The sequence below is a fragment of the Ursus americanus genome, chromosome 17 (genome assembly GCF_024610735.1).
Source record: "Ursus americanus isolate L20-20 chromosome 17, mUrsAme1.1.p, whole genome shotgun sequence".
Classification (NCBI taxonomy): domain Eukaryota; kingdom Metazoa; phylum Chordata; class Mammalia; order Carnivora; family Ursidae; genus Ursus; species Ursus americanus.
Window position 1 is genome coordinate 49,920,002 of NC_142143.1, and position 19,434 is coordinate 49,939,435.

The window sequence follows — 19,434 nt, forward strand, 5'->3', positions numbered from 1 at the left end:
CCGGACTTCAAGGGGGCTGTGTTGACTTCTGTCTAGACCAGAGCCAGCCAGAATGGCCCACAGCCTCCAGCTATCTTTTTATAGACCCCCTCCAGCATCACCTTTGGCTCTCTGGGGTGAAAGGGTTCTTTCTTCTAAGCATGGAGATGCCTTGGGCTCCTCTCAGACCCAAGGAGTGAAAGAGAATTGCGCAGAGCAGTTCAAAAGGAAAGGGGTCAAGCACAGTGAAAACACACTTCAGGTTTTGATTGCATTTTGCGTAAATTTTACCTTAAAAGGAAAATAAAGTGAAAAAATTAAAAGAGAGGGAGGAGGAAAGGGAAGCAAGCAAGTAAAGAAGGGAACCAGCTGACAGAGCCAGGGAAATCTCCAGAAGGAATTCTCTGTGGGAGCAGGGCTTTCACTCTTTCCTGCCCTGGCTCTTGGTTTGGCCTATGCATCCCTGACTCCAACCCTTCTGCCGGGATGGGGAGGTGGTTTGACAAGGGAGCACTGAGTTTCCACTGGAGCTTAGAATGTGAGGATAATACTGACCTCTTGCAGTAGCTTATGGAAATGTCAATTTGGTTCGTGTTCAGAATACTTATTAGAGGGGTGCCTGGGTGGCTCAGTCATTAAGCGTCTGCCTTCAGCTCAGGTCATGATCCCAGGGTCCTGGGATTGAGCCCCGCATCGGGCTCCCTGCTCTGCTGGGAGGCTGCTTCTTCCTCTCCCACCCCCGCCTGCTTGTGTTCTCTCTTACGCTGGCTGTCTCTCTCTCTGTCAAATAAATAAATAAAATCTTTAAAGAAAAAAAAGAGAATACTTATTAGATACTATTATTATTTGTCCCTCCAAATAAACAAAATACACATATAATTGGGAGGACATGACAGTGTTCTTGATGTTATGATTGGTTCTTTGATTTTTACTTTAAACTAATGTATATTGTATAACTACCAGGCACCACGTGAGTCCTTTTTATACACATTATTTTATTTTCATTCACAGAATTATCATCTTCATTTTTATAAATTAAGATCCTGAGTCCAGAGTGATAAAGTAACTGGTAAACTCTTGTAAATTGTAATGTAACTTTTTACAAGAGTCTGAAGTTAAGCACATGTTTTAACATCAGAGTTTGTTCCGTCCTGCTGCCCATCTTATAATTTGGGACTTCCAAGTTTTTCTGTTGTGTTTTGTTTTGCTTTGTTTTGTTTTTTTTGAGGGAGCTGGGGGAGGGGCAGAGAGAAACAGAGAGAGAGAATCTTAAGCAGGCTCCATACCCAGTGCAGAACATGATGTGGGGCTTGATCTTACCACCCTGAGATCATGACCTGAGCCGAAATCAAGAGTTTGACGCTTTATCAACTGAGCCACTCAGATGCCCCGGACTTGAAAGTTTTTGCGAGGATTTATGAACACTCATCAAATCAGTACATGTAACTACAATTTCTTCACAAACTCAATCAAATTATGTAATGAATTATCAAGTGACTTTTCTTTCTTTTCTTTCTTTCTTTCTTTTTTTTTTTAGTCAAAGACGAGATTAATCCCTCTGTCTTTTGGAGAGGCAAAGAGCCCAGAAATTTGAATGAATCCTCTCTCAGGTGAGATTTTGTTTGGAGTATGTTTTTAACATGCTGACCAAAACTTATTTTATGTTTCATTTTGCTCATTTTAATGCTTTTTCTCTACTAACAGCTTTGGACTGAGTTTTGTTTATTTCATATACATAATAATGAAGAAGATATTTTGGGAGAACTTTCTTCTAAATTCAAATCCATTTAGTTTAAATAGTATAGTATTTCTCATTATCAATGGAATATACAGATTTCACACTATAAGTAAATGACTAAAGTTAAAGTAAAAAAACATTTATTGAGCCCTTGTTCCGTGTAGGGCACTATGTTAGGCCCTGTAAAAAACAAAAAGATGAGTAAGGCATAGTTCCTGTCCTTGAGAAGCTGATTCTAACTAGAATATGTGACATTTGCACAAACATAGATAATACAGAGGACACATGCTAAGTGTCATCAGTGAGTTTGAGCAAATTGCCAAAGAGATTTAGAGAAGGGAAAGGTCATATTCAGTTTTTGGGGGAAGTCAAGATATCAGAGTGACAGTTGATGAAAAAATAGTGCATGTGGAGATGGAGATATTGCAGCTGGAAGGAATAATAAAAGATAAAGGCAGGGAAAAAAATGGAGCATGTATTAGGAAAGGGAAGCAGTCCACGGTGATTTAAAAATAGAACGGGGGGGGGGGGGGCCCTGGCTGGCTCAATCAGTAAAGCACGCAACTCTTCATTTCAGGGTTGTGAGTTCAAGCCCGTGTTGGGCGCTGAGCTTACATTAAAATAAAATAAAATAAAATAAAAATAAAATAAAATAATAACTAAAAATAGAACAAGAATACCACGTATACAGTTAGAAAGTAAAACTGGGCCCATACTTGAGAGAGTCTTAAAAGTCCAGGTAAAAACTTTATACATCATTTCATAGGTTGTGAGGAAACTACTGATAAATAATCATTTGTGCTTCAAAAGAATTGAAGCAAGGAGAAACCAGAGACTGATGGGAAGTAACGAGAATCTGAATTAGTTTAGTGGTAAAGGGAATAAAGAAAGACATGCAAAATCTACAAGACTGGCAACTGAACATGAGAGAGATGGGAGAGAAAGCACTGTGGTTTCAAGCTGGGGTTACTGCAAGGTGATGCCTTTCAGAGAAATAAGGATGGCAGGTGGGATGCAAACCCAAGACTGGTTTAGACAGGTTAAGCTTGAGGTCCTAGTAGGCCTCAGCTGGTAGGTTCAGCTAGTAGTTAACGTGTCAGTCTAGTAGGCAGGAGAGAAGTGTGGATGTAAATTTAAAAAGGAGCTCCCTGGGTTCCCAGCTGGCTCAGTCAGTAGAACATACAACTCTTGATGTTGGGGTCATGAGTTCAAACCCCACATTGGGCATACAGCTTGCTTTAAAGAAAAAAAAAAAACTAAAAATAAATAAAAAAATAAAAAGGAGTTTCCTAAGCTGCATAACTGAAGTCTGGTTCTATTACAAACCTTAAGTACCTAAACAGTAGAAGGAGGAAGGGAGCACAGGAGCCGAAGAGCTGCAGGTCATGGCATGGGGGAAATAGCCAAGTGAGGAAAACACTGCAGAATGCTATAAAGGAAAAGTGAACTCCTAACTGGGGAGCATCCACAAATCCATCCTGTTCCACACAGCACATTAACTTCGGTTGCTGGGGGGAGGGGTTCCTCTGCACTTTCTCTCACTCGAACTTTCTCTCACTGAACAAGATGACCTACAAAGTCTCTTCTAAGCCTGCATTTCATTATTGCAACTTCCTTTCTCACTCACACAAATTTGGCTTAGGAAGATAGATAGATAGATAGATAGATAGATAGATAGATAGATAGATAGATAGATAGATAGATAGATAGATGATAGATAGAGTACTGAGAACACATTATCAATTTACTTTACAGAATTCTAACTTTACAACCGACTATTCTGGACAAGAAAATTGGTGGAAACTTGGCTATAGGAACTGTAACTCTCTTAAAGGTTTTTCAAGTTTAAGGAGTTATCTTTAAAAATGATCTCTCAGGTGCTTGGCTGGCTCAGCTGAAAGAGCAGGAGACTCTTAATCTTGGGGTTGTGAGTTCGAGTCCCATATTGGGTACAGAGATTGATTAAAAAATAATCTTAAAATAATCTTAAAAAATAAAATAAAAATTAAGGGGTGCAGCTGGTTAAGTGTCTGCCTTTGGCTCAGGACATAATCTCGGAGTCCCAGGATTGAGCCCTGCATTGGGCTCTCTGCTCAGCTGGAGCCTGCTTCTCCCTCTCCCTCCTCTGCTTCCTCTGCTTGTGGGCTCTTTCTCTGTCAAATAAATAAATAAATAAATAAATAAATAAATAAATAAATAAAATATTTAAAAAATTTTTTAAAAACTAAAATTTTTAAAAATGATCTCTGGGTTCAGTCAGTGCTCTCAATGCTTTGAGGTTCTGATTATACTTGAAGCTGTAACATCAGGAAAATTTAACTGGCTACAACAGGATTGAGCAGTAAGTGTTCTGTTTTGCATTGCAAACCGCAGCTCCGAAAGCACTCTGAGACCCCTTTGTAATGCTGGGAGTGGGGGAGGGACCATCAGCCCGCACAGCGGAATTCCCTCGCCAGGCTTTCTCAGTAGGGTGCTACTGGCATTCTGTGTGGGACCGCCTGTTGTCATGCAGAACTCCGCCCATTGTGGGACCTGGGCGTCCCTGGCTCTTGTCCACTACGTGCCTGTAACGCTCCTTATTTATTGTGGCAATGAAAAAACGCACCAGCGCACATTTCCATGAGAACCACCCCTGCTAATTCCATCTGTCAACACAAGTTTGTTTGCATTTCCCCGGCCAGGCCCTTTCTCCCTTCTCTCTGCAATCCTCTCTCACCTTTCCTAGTACCATCCTTGCTCTCCTTATGAAATTCTTGGGTGTTTATGGTGTTTACGTGACAACGTAGTAATACGAATTTACAATGGTTCCCGCTTCAGTGGGATTTCCATTTTAATAGGCACCCAAGCCAGAAGCTCAAGGAAAGCAGCTCTTAGTAGAATTTTATTTTGTTGAGGTAAAACTGACACACAGTAGGGGCGCCGGGGTGGCTCAGTTGGTTAAGCGGCTGCCTTCGGCTCAGGTCACGATCCCGGGGTCCTGGGATGGAGCCCCGCATTGGGCTCTTGGCTCAGTGGGGAGTCTGCTTCTCCCTCTGCCGATTTCCCTATTCTCTAAATAAATAAATAAAATCTTAAAAAAAAAAAACAGACACACAGTAAAACTGCAATAAAGTGTACAGTTTGATACATTTTGTCCTAGGTGTACCCCCATGAAAGTACCACCATTATCGACATTTCTCACTCCCTCCCTGCACTATGTCCTGGAAACTTTCTCAAGGCAGTAAGCTGGGGCGGTTGTTAGGTCTCACCTTGTTTGTTTTCCACCTCTCGGAGGTGACTGTCTTACGTTGTCAGATGTCAGGTGAGAGGGTTTATCTAGTCCCTATTACTCCACCCTAGCCTGAAACAGAAAAAAAACAAAAACAAAAACAAAACCTAGTAGAATTTTAATCTTTACGCTAGTATATACAGACGGGGATTTGGATTGGTTTCAAATCCTGGCTGGAGCCAGTGACAGTTCCAGAATTTTCATGAAAGAGATTCCATAAGAGGGCAGCAAAAGGGAGGTGGTCGTTAGGAGACTCCTTTCCCTTTGGTAGGCACAAACCTTTATGTGATAGATGTATTTATTTTTGATGGCTTGCCGAGGGTGGGAAACTAGTGAAGATCTTAGGGAATGAGGGGCAGCAAAGCCCTCTCTCCCCTTAGGCTCTGCCTTTGGGAGCTGCTGTTTTAGGCCAATTCCATTTACCAACTCCAGTTCCAGACTACAATAATGAAGACCCCGTGAAGCACAGAAGGAGCCCAACCACGCCCACGCATATGACTACTCTTCTGCCTTTTACAAGAAGATAAAACCACACATTCTTAGAAAACTTTCTCAACAGAGTTAAATATTCCAAACAAGGTTAGAGAGTCCATTCAATAGCAGAGCTCATTTCCCCAAGCCCTCCCCCTGTTGGAGGTTAGATCAGGGCTCGGGGGGTTGAACCTGCTTGTCAGGAAGCCAAAATCTGGGACACTCACTGCTGCTTCCTGAAGAATCGTTCCTGCTTTGAGAGAGTACACGCTCTTAACACGTGCTGGCTGGGCCATGTGAGCAGAGAGCCCAAAGCAGGGTTTGGGAATAAAGGTCACCTGCAATAACAGCACAAATCCATGTTTTTTTCAAATCTGGCCTCATGGCAGAATCTCTCAAGGGTTCATGCAAAGTTCAGACTTCTGGACTTTCCCCCCAGACTACTGAATCCTAAGCTTTTGGGCTGGGACTCAGCAGTGTGTTTTTAGTAGCTCCCTAGATGATACTGCTAGCTAGCTACCAAGGTTCAGGAAATCCTGGGCTAAGTAGTCAATCGACTCCCGGATTATTGAGATTCCTGAGTTCTATAACCACAATATATTTATAATCCATCAATTACTCTCTGTTTTCACTGTCAATCCTCCTGTGCAAGCAACTGTCAATCTTGCACCTGGGTTTGCAACACCCCTCACTGCTCTCCCCATCTCCGCTCTTGGTATCTGCTGTGGTTGGAATGTTTGTGTCTCTCCCAGCTTCCTATGCTGAAATCTGAACCCCCAAAGGTGCGGGTAATGGGAGGTGAGCCTTTGGGTGGTGCTTTAATCTTGGGGGTGGAGGCCTCATGACTGAGATTAGTGCTCTTAGAGAAGAGGCTCCAAAGACCTCACTAGCCCCTTCCACCATGGAAAGGCGCAGCAGGAAAGAACTGGCCAGGAACCAGGAAGAGGGTCCTCACCAGAAGGCCACCACACCAGCACCCTGACCTTGGACTTCACAGCCTCCCGAACTGTGAGCAATATATTTTCTGTTTTTTTTTGTATAAGCCACCCAGTCTGTGGCCAGACTGCTCTGATAGCAGTGCCAACAAGCTAACACTGCCTCTCCACCCTTGTCTGAATCCATTACTCACCTTAAAGCCAAAGTGATCTTTTCCAAATGACCTTTTTTTTTTTTTGCTTAAAATCTTTAGGTAGTATCCCATTGCCCAGAAAAAACTTTTTACACATCTAGACAGCCCTGTAAGACCTGGCCTTTGCTTCTGTCTCCAGCTTCATCTCCAGTCACTTCAGCCCTTGCTCACCACATAGGCTAGTGCACCTCAACCTTTTTCCACCCCAGGGCCTTTACACATCCTTTCTCCTCTTAACACTGCTTTTCACATGGCTCACTCTTTCTCGTCCTTCAGGTCTTACCTTGAATTTCCACATCTCAGACAGGCCTTGCCTGCTCACCTCTCTGAAGCACATGACCCTCCAACAGACACACACAGGTTTTATCAGAGTGCTCAGTTTATGTCACAGCACCGTCGTAAACATAACATTTAGTTATTACATTATCTATAGCTTGTTGTCGTGTTCCCACTAGAATGTAAGGCTCATGGCGCATGTTTGTGAAATGATTAATCATATTCTTTACAACCTAGCCTGGCTTGTGTTATATAGGCTTGGGGAAGCATGATTTGATCTAAATCCATGAAATAATAAAGCATGTTTTGAAGGGGTTGACGCACTTCCTTTGTTGCCCTAAGTGCTGTGACTTCTTAGTTCTGGGAGGAGGGGGGTCTCTGTTGTCCCAGGTGTCCTAGACCACTTGGATACTCTCCTTGTTTTCTTCCAATTTAGAAAAATAAAAGAGGTTTCTAATGAATGTTTGCAGTAGTTGTTTCAGGTTATCTTGAAGGTCGGAATTCTGTTAGAAGTAACAAAAATCCAACTTAGGCTAAAAGGGGAATTTATTGGAATAACTGGGACCACTCAGGTAATTCAACACTCATTCAACAGATACACATACAGATAGACGTAAATAGACACAAATGTAGATCTACCTACCTAACCGTTTAATCTGGCACACTTTGATTGCTGGGCTCTGTATTCGATTTTAGATGTTCAATAATGGGCAAAATCAGCAAAGGACAGAAGGCACACAATAGAATGCAGGAATGGTAAGTTGAGACTCAGGCATAGCTGGAACTGGGGACTTGAGTGCACACAGGACTTCGTATCCTCTGATGCTGGTGGATCAGCCTCATTTTTTCTCACTGAATACCATGTCTTCCATGGGGCAACAAAGTTACCACCTGTCTTAAATTCACATTACATCTCTCACCACCAGACAGAGGCTAACTCATGTTCTTTCCTGCATCAAATTTAAAAATCCTGCGAAGGTCTCTAATGCCCTAGCTTGAATAAATGACACACTGATGAAAAATATCCATCACAGCCAAGAGGTCAGAGACTTAAAAAAAATAAAAAAGTAGTTTCTGTGTGTTCCATGTGTGGAGGGAAGGAGTAGCTTCCAAATAAAGGGGGTGGGGGGGTAGGTCTACTCTCCATCCCATAGTTTTCTAATACTATCCTCTCTGTAATTAAACACATGAGTCAAAAGCGTAAACAAAAGGCAGGATAGAAAACAGTAATTAGAGGACTAAAGAATGTTATCATGTACAGGGCTTTCCAACACCTCTGAGGTGTAAAGTTTTGGGCCTAATTATGAGAAGCTGCAGGTCATAAGAAGGATGCAGTTATCTTGGGACATGAGACTTAACATAAGTATGATTACTTTTCAGGGTAAGAGTAAACAACAGGTCTTTTAACACCTGAGGGATGGAAAACAGACTAGTGATCTCTGATAATGAGATTCAGTGTTTAGGTTTCTCTATCTTTAGTGTAGCTCTTCATTAGTGGATGGTTCCAGGTTCTCATACGCATTTTACAGGAGAAAACCCAAGTAGACATTTCAAGTAGAAATAGTGTATTGTGACCTACTTAAGAGTTCGCTAAAGCTGTGGGGGTGGGGGGGAAGACTGCTTATTGCCTGTGAGTGTAAAGAAATAGAGAGGAAGGCTGAGATCAATAGAACACTTTTACAGTGCTTGCACAGAGGAAGATTTATATAAATTTAATTGAGTTCACCTTGAATAATCCACGAGGAAAAGAAATAGTGAGAATGCTTTGGCCTCAGCCCTGGTCTGTCAGGCCCATACCCACCAGGGTGGATTCTAATCTGAGTTTACATCTATCTGTCGTCTCTACCGATATGTGGCTAGTGAAAATTTCAAAGTGGATTTTCTAACCATAGTGCATGGCACGTAGAAGGATGAGCTTTTGGAGAAACTGATCTGTTTAATAAATGGAATTAGAGCTGACAATCCTAACGGAATGAGAATGTGCTGCGCTTAATTGTACACCATTAGCAAAATACAAGAGGGAGAGAAACCAAGAACGTGAACCTTGTGTTATTCTCTAAGGAGGAGCACTTCTTGAAAGGAAATAGAAAAAGGGAGCTGTGCTATTTCTCTCCCCGTAGTACATAAGCAAGCAGGCTCTGCAGCCACACTGGCTGACTCGGAATCCTGACTCTGCCCTGGGCTCTTTATCCTTCCTACGCTTCACTCCTCAGGGGTAGGATGGAGCTCAGGCTGGCTCCTTTCTCAGAGGGATGACATGTGTGGGCTCAATCATGAACATGTAAAGTGCTTAAACTGTGTGTGGCACGTAGTCCTTATTAAAACCTAGCTCTTTCGTTACTGCTGATTATCAGTAAGTCAGCCACTGGGCAGTAATTTATTCAGCATCCTCAGAATCCTTGATCAAACCTTGGGATGGAATAATTTTCCTCTTTTCAACTCTCACTAATAACACTACTGTATTTAAAAAAATAAAAATGCTGTTGTGCAATAATTTGGCACGAGGTACCATCTATATTAATTTTCTTTCTTTTTTAAAAAAGATTTTATTTATTTATTTGACAGAGAGAGAGACAGCCAGAGAGAGAGGGAACACAAGCAGGGGGAGTGGGAGAGGAAGAAGCAGGCTCCCAGCAGAGGAGCCTGATGTGGGGCTCGATCCCACGACTCCGGGATCACGCCCTGAGCCGAAGGCAGACGCTTAACGACTGAGCCACCCAGGCGCCCCATAATTTTCTTTTTTTAATATTAATTTTCTAAGAATTTCTCGCACAGTAGGTTGCTATAGTTTTCTTAGAGGACCAGACCTGTGTTTATGTAAATATACTATATGTGTAAATACCTGGGCCCACAATGTTTAGAAACTCAAGAGAAAGGATGCAAGGCCTCTAAAAACTATTTTTATAATGAGTCTTTACATCTTCGTCATTCTCAAAACTGGCTTCGAAAACATTACATATATTCTCATGCACATAATTTGCTCATAGTATATCATCATTAGTATTCTTTGCTCAGTTATACATTTATAAAAATATAAAATACATTTATTGAGCTTTGGGGTAGAATCACTATTCGTTCTTCTCCCGCATCACTCTCTTCCTCTTCCCTCCTCCTGTGCTCCCTTCATGGACCTGTCTGAAAATTCCCCTGAGATCAAGACTCAGGAGGACTGCTTTGTTCATTATATCTATGAATCTGCTTGTTGGTTTTAGACATTATAAGTATCTCCTACCATTCTGTCAGCTATCCATTAGCTTTGTCTGTGTGGTATCTTTTACTGAATAGAATTTTAATTTTGATGTAATAATATTAATTAAAGTTTTGATTCTAGTCAAGATGGAATAAGTGTACTTCACCCCATCTCTTCCTCTGAATGCAAGTACAAATCTTGAACAGAATGCATATGGCAGTTGACTGCCTGATTTAAAAAAAATTCTCCATTGCACTTAAACAGGATTCAGAGTTAAAAACAGCTATTGATTTTTCTGTAAAATATACTTTAGCTGAGTCACATGTATTTTGACATGTACTGTCAATCAGTTCTTAGTATCTCTGAGTTTCCTTTATTATTTTCAGCAGGTTGATTATGATGTGTCTGGTGAGGAATTCTTGGAGTTTGGGGATTCACTGAGTTTCTTGAATCTGTAAGTTTATGCCTTTTGCCAAATTTGGAGAGTTTTTGGCCATGACTCCTTCAAATATTTTTTCTGCACCACACTTTTCCTCCTTTCTTTCCGGGACTCTGAAGAGATGGATATTAGACCTTTCATATTGTCAGTCCCCTGAAATTCTGTTCCTGTTTTTCTTCAATCTTTAATCTCCATGTTGTTCAGATTGGATAACATCTGTTCATCTATCTTCAAATTCAATGACTCTTTCTCTGTCATTTCTATACTGTTTGCTGAGCTCATTCAGTGAATTTTTAAATTTTTGGTTATTATAGTGTGCTTTTCCTCCTAGAAGTTCCATGTGGTCCCTTTTTATATCTTCTGAATTGGAATTTGTTTTTTATTTGTCATTTTATTTAAAGTATGCTCCACACCCAAAGTGGGGCTTGAACTCACAACCCTGAGATCAAGAGTCACATGCTCTGCTGACTGAGCCAGCCAGGCACCCTTTTTTTCTAACTTTGAATATAGAGTTGCTTATATTTCTCAATTCTGCTTTGAAGAATCTTCATGGGGGAATTTTTTTTTTTAAGATTTTATTTATTTATTTGACAGAGAGAGAGAGCTCAAGCAGGGGGAGCGCCCCACCAAGCAAGGAGCTTAACCCACTGAGCCACCCAGGCACCTTTTCATGGGGGAATTTTTTATTCAAGAGAGCTCAAATTCTGGATCTTGAGATCTAGGTCTGTCGGACTTCTTACAGAAGAATCCTCATTATTGTTCTTCTCGTTTCTTATTTTTAGCACATCAATCTGACCATCTATTTTAACATGATAGGTTTCTAGCTCTCCGTGAAAACTAAACTCTCCATTTCATATTCATTTAACTTCTTTCTTATCCTTTTTAAGAATTTCTCAAATACCCATTTTTTCCCTAATTTACCATTTTTCTTCATTTCTTGATAGAGTATCAATATGCTAGCATATGTGTACTTCTTCTTCTTAGCTAACTTGAGCCTAACAGGTTTTTGTGAAGCTGTTCCATTTTGCCTGTTGCTTTTTGGACAGTGACCCAACATTTTCAGTCTCAAGGAGTTTATCTGTCTTTGATGCAGAGGGAAAAAGAAGTAATTTGTGCATACTTTTGATTTTGGAGTTCCCTTTCCTACTTCTCTCTTCTCTTCCTTTAATGTGGCTGGGCTCTCCCTAGAGATACACAGTCAGCTCATTAGAAAAACTCTTGACTTTTAGCAACTTAGTTCTATAAATATGAAGTTGACACGTGTGCGAATTCAAGGCTGTAGAACTCTTGCTTAGTAACAAACTGCTCTTTAATCAGACTAGTAAAGATGGGTATTACTGAATTTCAAATGAAGAATACAGTTTAGTTTTATGCGTTGACTTGCTTAACTGGTGAAGCTACAATTTCCATGGTATTTTCATTTATGCTGCCAAAAAGGTATCGTTTTTAGAAATCCTTTTTCTCTCTCCAAAATAATAGGTTTTTCATATAACTGAATAAATAACAGTCAATTCAAGTGAGATTTTCTGAAACCACCTAAAACCATTTTGCTGCGCTTTTATATGAAACATAGATTGTGCCTAAAATGAACATTTAACATAATTTTATAACATTATGTAGCACAATCTACATACTGGTTATTTAATGCTCTTCTATTTCCATAGAGAAAATTTCAGAATATATTATCTGAAGGAATAAAGAAAAATTATCTCTTTAAAAAGAGGATTGGAGTATGTATCATCCATTTCTGAGCTGGACATGTTCATTTAACCTGAACATCCTTAGTGTGAGCATCTTATATTCTTAGACACTTTGATAATCCTGTTACATAATACCAGGATCCTATGAAAAAATAGGGTTAGGTAAGGTAATTACTGAGCAGCATTCAGGGGTTGTGGGTTATACAGTAATTTGTTCGGTTGTGTGTTTAAAATCTGGCCATGCCATGGGCTAATCCACAGGGCAAGAAGGGGGCAGGAAGGAGGGGTGCTCTTAAGCTTTCCTTTCCAGATCACATTCTGGGACCACAACACCAGTGTGCATATCCTTAAGCCTGAGGGTTTGGCAAGGGGTGGCTGTTTATGGAACTTGGATGCGCAAACTGAGGTGACCACTTATAGGTGTCACACACACACACACACACACACACACGTGCGTGCACATGCACCTGCAACACTGGGGGCGGAGGGAGCTGACGGTTGGAACTCAACACGGTTCATAATACTGTATAGATAATGAATGGAATTTATGCATGTTTAAAATTAATTTAAAGACGAGGAAAAACAAAGTGCCTTTCCACTTTCAAGAAGGTTCCAATTTTCTAAGGGAGACAACGCATTTTACTCTAAAATGATAAACCAGCAATTGGAGGCAGTACGGGAGAGGATAGCTAGTATGGTAGAGGATAGCTAGCACCTACTGAGTACTTGCAGTGTTACAAACACATTGCATATATTTTCTTATTTAATCCTCACAGAAACTTTTTGAGTTTGGTGCTATTATTGGTTCCTATTTTGAGATTAGGAGATTGAAGCTGAGGTCAACCAAAGTCACAAAACCACTGAGTGGCAGAACCAGGATTGGAACTTGGATCTCATCATGACCCTACAACTTCTTAGCCTCTACCACTTGCCTCCTCATGCAGCAGACTTAGAGAAATGGTCATGGTAAGGTGGACAGCAGGGAAGGTGAGGGCGGAACGCAGGACTGATTCTGAAAAACGTGGAATGACATTTGGAATGACACTGGAAAATCAGAGGAGTATTAGCAAGACATGAATTCAAGAAAACACCATTAAAAAAAAAAAATCTCACGTCCTATCTCCATATGAATAGTTTGTTTTTTTTTTTTTTACAGGATCCGTTTGAAATGCACAATGGAAGAAGAGTCAGGTTTCAAAGGCAAAATGAAAAGTTCTTTCATTGGAAATACTGGGATTCTCTGAAGGACAGGCACAATACTTTAGATATAGAAAGTGCTTTAAATGACACTGGGTACAGTTTTATTTCTAAAAGCAGGAAACTATAATGAAGAATTGTACCATACCACCACTAGGTCAGTGGGTAAGCAAGTGAGATTAAATCACTCCCTTCTCTTAATAAGCAGTCTTTTTATTTGAAAACATTTATTTCCTTGCAGAGTCTTAAATTGCTGCAATTGGGCCACCGGATTCTTTTTGTTCCTTACTGTTAAATTCTGAATATTATGTTTAACACTAACTTCTACCTCACAGGTACTGCCAAGAGAGAAGCACACGATCCAAGGATTCAACCTTCTGTCCTTCAGACCTCAAGAAGCTTTCTCTTCATAGCCAACGTGCCTTTCGACCCTTACCGACCCCCTCCAGGAGGAGCTGTCAGTCCACATCAGCCACTGGAAAGGCGGTCAGCATGCCATCTTGCACAACCAACACAAAAGAACCCAAGGGACTTCCAGATCACAAAGGTTCTCTAAGTGAAATCCCTTTCAAGTGCAATGGGAACGGAAATGAACTTTACTTCGGAAATTCCTCCCTGGCCTCCCCTTTACAGAACAACCCAAACATAGAGAAAAAGGCATCGGAACTTCATTTGTACATTATTTCCACAACCTCATCAATATTTCTGCACTTAAAAAGTTCATGGAACAATTATATTATAGTAAGTGCACTTGTAAGTTAACTTTGGCTGGAGTAATTTTTTTAAAGTTTTATTTATTTATTTTAGAGAGAGAGTGTGCAAGCAAGGGGGGCAGGGAGCGGAGGGAGAGACAATCCTGAAGCAGGCTCCCCGCTGAGCCGGGAGCTGTCTGCAAGATCATGACCTGAGCCCAAATCAAGAGTGGCCACTTAATCAATTGTGCCCCCCCAGGCACCCCAGGCTGGAGTATTTTTTAAAGCAAACATGCCTTTCCTGCTTCCCCAAATTTCCATTTTGGAAATTTAGCCTTGGTATTTAATACTATGAAAGACAAACACACTGGACAAGTAAGGATTTGATTTTATTCAGGCTAGTGCAAGAAGGAAAATGCTCATTAATGAGTGTCTTAAAGAGAAGGAGAAGGACCAGGGGTTTTACAGAGGTGGGTAAATAAGGAAGTCTCCTGGGAATCCTGCAGAAGAAGGGAGAAGGTCTTATCTTGGAATATTTGTGAGTAGGGTGGTCTCTTTCAGTTGGCTGGGGTGATTTCTCAGCCATTTCTGCTTTCAGAGAGCACAGAGCTCACATAACATTCAACATTGTTAGTATGTCTCTGTGTTTCTTAGCTGCACTATTGAAAGTAGGTCAATGGGAGTCACTGTTGTAGGAGCAGGTAATTTAATAGAGATTACCTGGTCTAAGTACCTTATTTTATAAATGAGGAAACTGAATATTTTAGGTGACTTACTCAAGATTATATAGTGGGTTTTAGGGCAGAGTCAGAATTCTCATTTATTTCAAATACTCTCAATATTTCAAAATGACTGTTTATGTTTCCCTGACTTGACTAATTCCTGGTTTTAGTACTACTTTTTATTTTTTATTTATTTTATTGTATTAGTTTTTAATAAGATGGTTAAGGTTTATTGGTGGAATGATAGTGAATCAAATAGATTAATTGTAACATTTATTTTCACTTATTTAAAAATTATCATTATTATTTTTTAATTTAAATATTAGGTAGTTAACATCTGTATGTTAACTACCTAAACCAGCATTGGTTTCTGGAGTAGAATTAGTGATTCATCCCTTACATGCAACACCCAGTGCTCATCATGACAAGTGTGGTGCTACTTTTTAACCTGCAGCAGAGGCATGGCTGGGGCAAGTCATATAGGCAAACTCATAGCCCTTCTGATAATAAAAGGAATAGCGATAACTGACATGTATTAACAGGTAGGATCTGCTTTGATGCTTTCTGTATATTAACTCATTTAATCTGCACAACAACGCCAGGATGTAGGACTGTTATTCTCATTTCATAGATGAGGAAATTAAGGCACTGAAAAATTAAATGACATATGCAAATTTGCACAATTTGCATGGAGCTGAGATTTGAACCTAGGTGGTCTGATTTTTTCCACTGAAATAAATGTGGGCAGAAGGGGGTTATCTTTGAGTTGGTAGATACTATCATTAAAAAATAACGTTCTGGGGCGCCTTGGTGGCTCAGCTGGTTAAGTGTCCAACTCTTAGATTTTGGCTCAGGTCATGATCTCAGGGTTGTGAGATCGAGCTCTGTGTCGGGCTCTGCACTGGGTGTGGAGTCTGCTTAAGATTCTCTCTCTTCCTCTCCCTCTGTCCCTAGCCCCCTTAAAAATAATAATGTTCTAACCCTTGAAAGATGGAAAATGGGTAAGCAAATATTTCATGCATAAATGGTGAATTAAGTTAGCCTTCATTCTAATAAGATATTAATTCAATATAAACATATAAAAAGTTGTGACTTTTTTGTGACACTCTTTAATACTTTGATTATTCTTGGCAATGCCTTCATAAGTTTTAGGAAATTAAAAAAAAAATCATCTCCTAAATCAGTCAGACTTATCTTGGCTAACTGATCTCTTGTGCTTTGGGATCCAGAACGATCATTCACGTTGAGGTAGGGAAATGCTACTGGGAAAAAAGAATGGACATCTTAACTCTCTCTATATTTGCAGGTAAACCTAAACCATCCAGTGAGAAATTAGCGCTCATTCTGATTTTAAGGATTTCATCCAACTCTTGATCTCAGGGTCATGAGTCTGAGCCCCATGCTGGATGTAGAGTGCTTTAAAAAACAAAAATAGGCGTGCCTGTGTGGCTCTTGATCTCAGGGTTGTGAGTTCAAGCCCTGGGCTGGGCTCCATGTTGGGCACGGAGCCTACTTAAAAAAAATTAAACAAGCAGATTGTAAAAAAACAAAAGTAGTGAGAAAAAGCACCTACTTCCTCCCTGGCCACCCACCCACCATCCTGCTCTGATATTAAGGAATAGAACAGGGGTAAGTTTGTTTGGAGTTGTAAATCAGCAACATTTCAGAAATTCTTTCTGACCTGTCTGTTAGGCCTCAACATAAAATAAAAGATTATTTAGAGAACTTGATGAACACTACTGACCCATTTTTTGGGGGACCCAGAATGAATGGAAAATGGCAACCCTAAAGATTATGGGAAAAATAACCCTACTGATAGGGGAATAGTTAACAAAACTATTATATAATCTATACTATGGAATACCAGGTAATCATTAAAAAGATAGAAGTAAACCTATATACACAGACATGGAAAACTGTCTACCATATATTAAGTGGGGAAAAAAAGTTCCAGATTAATATATATGATGTAATTTAGCTGGTATTAAATATATATTATAAAAATATATCATCTAATATGTATATATTATAGATGTATGTTATACTTAATATGTTTTATATGCCTAAAGGGATATAAGCCAAGCTGATAATAATATAGTAAGGTACTTTGTTGTTACTGTTATTTTTAATTCCAGTGTAATTAATGTACAGTATTATATTGGTTTCAGGTATATAGTAAGGTACTTTGACTAGTGGGATGGGAGGGGGAGGAAGAGACGGGGAACTTTTACCTTTCAGCTTATGCATTTTTTGTACTGTTTGATTTTGATAGATAATTTTATTTTATAATGAGCAAATGTCATGTTTAAAACTTTTTAAAAACTATAAGGAAGAACAATGCCCTGTGGTATCATTTATATAAACAAATCATGTACTCTAGCAGGAATTAAGGGATACATGATATTGAATAAAAGCAGGAGAAGCTGATTTTCAGTAAACAAAAATGCTAACCATTCCCATTTTTTTTTCTCTTTTAGAAAGCTACTCTTGGGGCGCCTGGGTGGCACAGCGGTTAAGCGCCTGCCTTCGGCTCAGGGCGTGATCCCGGCGTTCTGGGATCGAGCCCCACATCAGGCTCCTCTGCTATGAGCCTGCTTCTTCCTCTCCCACTTCCCCTGCTTGTGTTCCCTCTCTCGCTGGCTGTCTCTATCTCTGTCAGATAAATAAAATCTTTAAAAAAAAAAAAAAAAAAAAAAAAAAAAAAAAGAAAGCTACTCTTTTACAAGATCCCTTGTATGTTAGTGAGCTCAATCCTGCTGTGGGAAGTCAAAAGCCATATAGGTAAGGAGTGCTGCTATGCCAGAGCCGCGGGGGGGACTGTTCTCTCCTCTTTGCTTCTCCTAACTCCATGTGTTGCTGCCCATCACATTTATACCCCTACTTCAACTCTCTGCCTTGAATTTTAGGTCTGCAAACATAATTACCTACTGGACATCACCTCTTACAGGTCTTACAAGAACCTTAAATTCAGCATATTCAAAACCAAACACAGGATCTTCCTTCTGGGACCTGAACTTCTCTTGTGTTTCCTAACACAGGGCTGCTGTCCTTATCCCCATATTGTCTAAGCCAGAATCCTGAATGTCATCTTTACCTTCTCTCTCCCCTTCCCCAGTGCTGAACCCCTGCAGCCAGTTAATCACCACTGGATTCATTGTTCTTCTATAATATATCTGGATAATATCTACTTCTTTCCACTGTCACATGCTCAGCCCAATTACCTTTGTTCTGAGCTCCTACGGTATTTCCCTAGCTGGCCTCTGCCTTCACTCTTGACCCTCTCTAAACCATTCTCCTTAACCAAAGAAATCTCTTGGAAGCACAAATCTGATCATGTAACTCCCTGCCTTAAAGCCTTTGAATGGCTCCCCATTGCTCTCAGGAGAAGGTCTAAACTCTACAACAGCTTATAGGATCTTCCTGATGTCTCTCTCCATTTTTCCATCTTCAGCTCTCGTGTCCCCTCAACTCGTGCCCTAAGCTCCCGATCTAAATGATCTCGCAGTTCTCAGAAGGCTCCCCAGTGTTTTGGTTTGTCCTCTATTCTGGAACCCTACTATCTACTACTCTTCTCCTTCAGGAATGATTTCAACTCATCAAGTCTTAGCTTACTATCCCTTTCTCTAAAAATCGTTTCTCAAAACTGCATGAAGAGGGGCTCCTGAGGGGCGCCTGGGTGGTTCAGTCGGTTAAGCATCTGCTTTTGGCTCAGGTCATGGTCTCAGGGTCCTGGGATTGAGCCCCGCATCAAGCTCCATGCTTAGTGGGGAGCCTGCTTCTCCCTCTGCCTCTGCTTGCTGCTCCCCCTGCCTGCGCTCTCTCTATTTAATAAATAAATAAAATCTTTAAAAAATTAAAAAAAAAGAGGGGTCCCTCCATAACATCCTATGCTTACCATCTTGTAGCATTTAAGTCTCTCTTATGATTGCTTGTTTGATTATGTGCTGCCCTATTATACACTATGCTCCTTAAGGGCCAGGACTACACCTTGGTCACTGGCACATAGTAGGCTGCCTTTATAGAATGAATGAATAAATTGTTAAAACAATTAAACCTCAATCTGACTTAAAAGTGTGGGCATGTTAGCCTTGAAAAAGAATGAAGTCCTGACACGTGTGACAGCACGGATGAACCTTGAAGAAATTATGCTAAGTGAAATAAGCCAGACATAAAAGGACAAATATTGTATGATTCCACTTACATGAGGCATTGAGAATAGACAAATTCATGGAAACAGAAAATAAAAAAGAGCTTACTGGGGGCTGAGGGGAGAGGCAAATGGGGACCTACAGTTAATCAGTACAGAGTTTCTATTTGGGAAGATGAAAGTTCTGGAAATGGGGCATCTGGGTGGCTGAGCCATTAAGCCTCTGCCTTTGGCTAAGGGTGTGATCCCAGAGTCCTGGGATCGAGCCCCGCATCGGGCTCCTCTGCTGGGAGCCTGCTTCTTCCTCTCCCGCTCCCCCTGCTTGTGTTCCCTCTCTCACTGGCTGTCTCTGTCAAATAAATAAATAAAATCTTTAAAAAAAAAAAAGTTCTGGAAATGGATAGTAGTGATGGTTGCACAACATCGTGAATGCATTTAATACCACTGAATTGTATACCTAAAAATGGTTACAATGGTAAATTTTAT

At 40.4% G+C, this 19,434-nt stretch overlaps 1 protein-coding gene and 1 long non-coding RNA gene across 4 annotated transcripts in view; one reads left to right on the forward strand and one right to left on the reverse strand.

Moving 5' to 3' along the window:
- Nucleotides 1-19,434, forward strand: part of C17H12orf56 (chromosome 17 C12orf56 homolog) — an 87,856-nt gene that overhangs the window by 34,935 nt on the left and 33,487 nt on the right. For both annotated transcript variants that reach the window (XM_087869001.1, XM_045789671.2), the window contains exons 3-5: nt 1,517-1,589; nt 13,723-14,128; nt 17,509-17,582. In XM_087869001.1, the coding sequence (XP_087725127.1) occupies nt 1,517-1,589; nt 13,723-14,128; nt 17,509-17,582 (553 nt within the window). The remainder of the gene's footprint in view (nt 1-1,516; nt 1,590-13,722; nt 14,129-17,508; nt 17,583-19,434) is intronic.
- The window catches only part of LOC123787178 (uncharacterized), a 76,757-nt gene continuing 58,894 nt past the window's right edge, over nt 1,572-19,434 (reverse strand). Inside the window, exons 4-5 of one of the 2 annotated variants that reach the window (XR_015727203.1) lie at nt 4,966-5,057; nt 1,572-3,870 (exon numbers count right to left, since the gene is read on the reverse strand). This is a non-coding gene — a long non-coding RNA (uncharacterized LOC123787178). The other variant, XR_015727202.1, reaches the window with a different exon arrangement.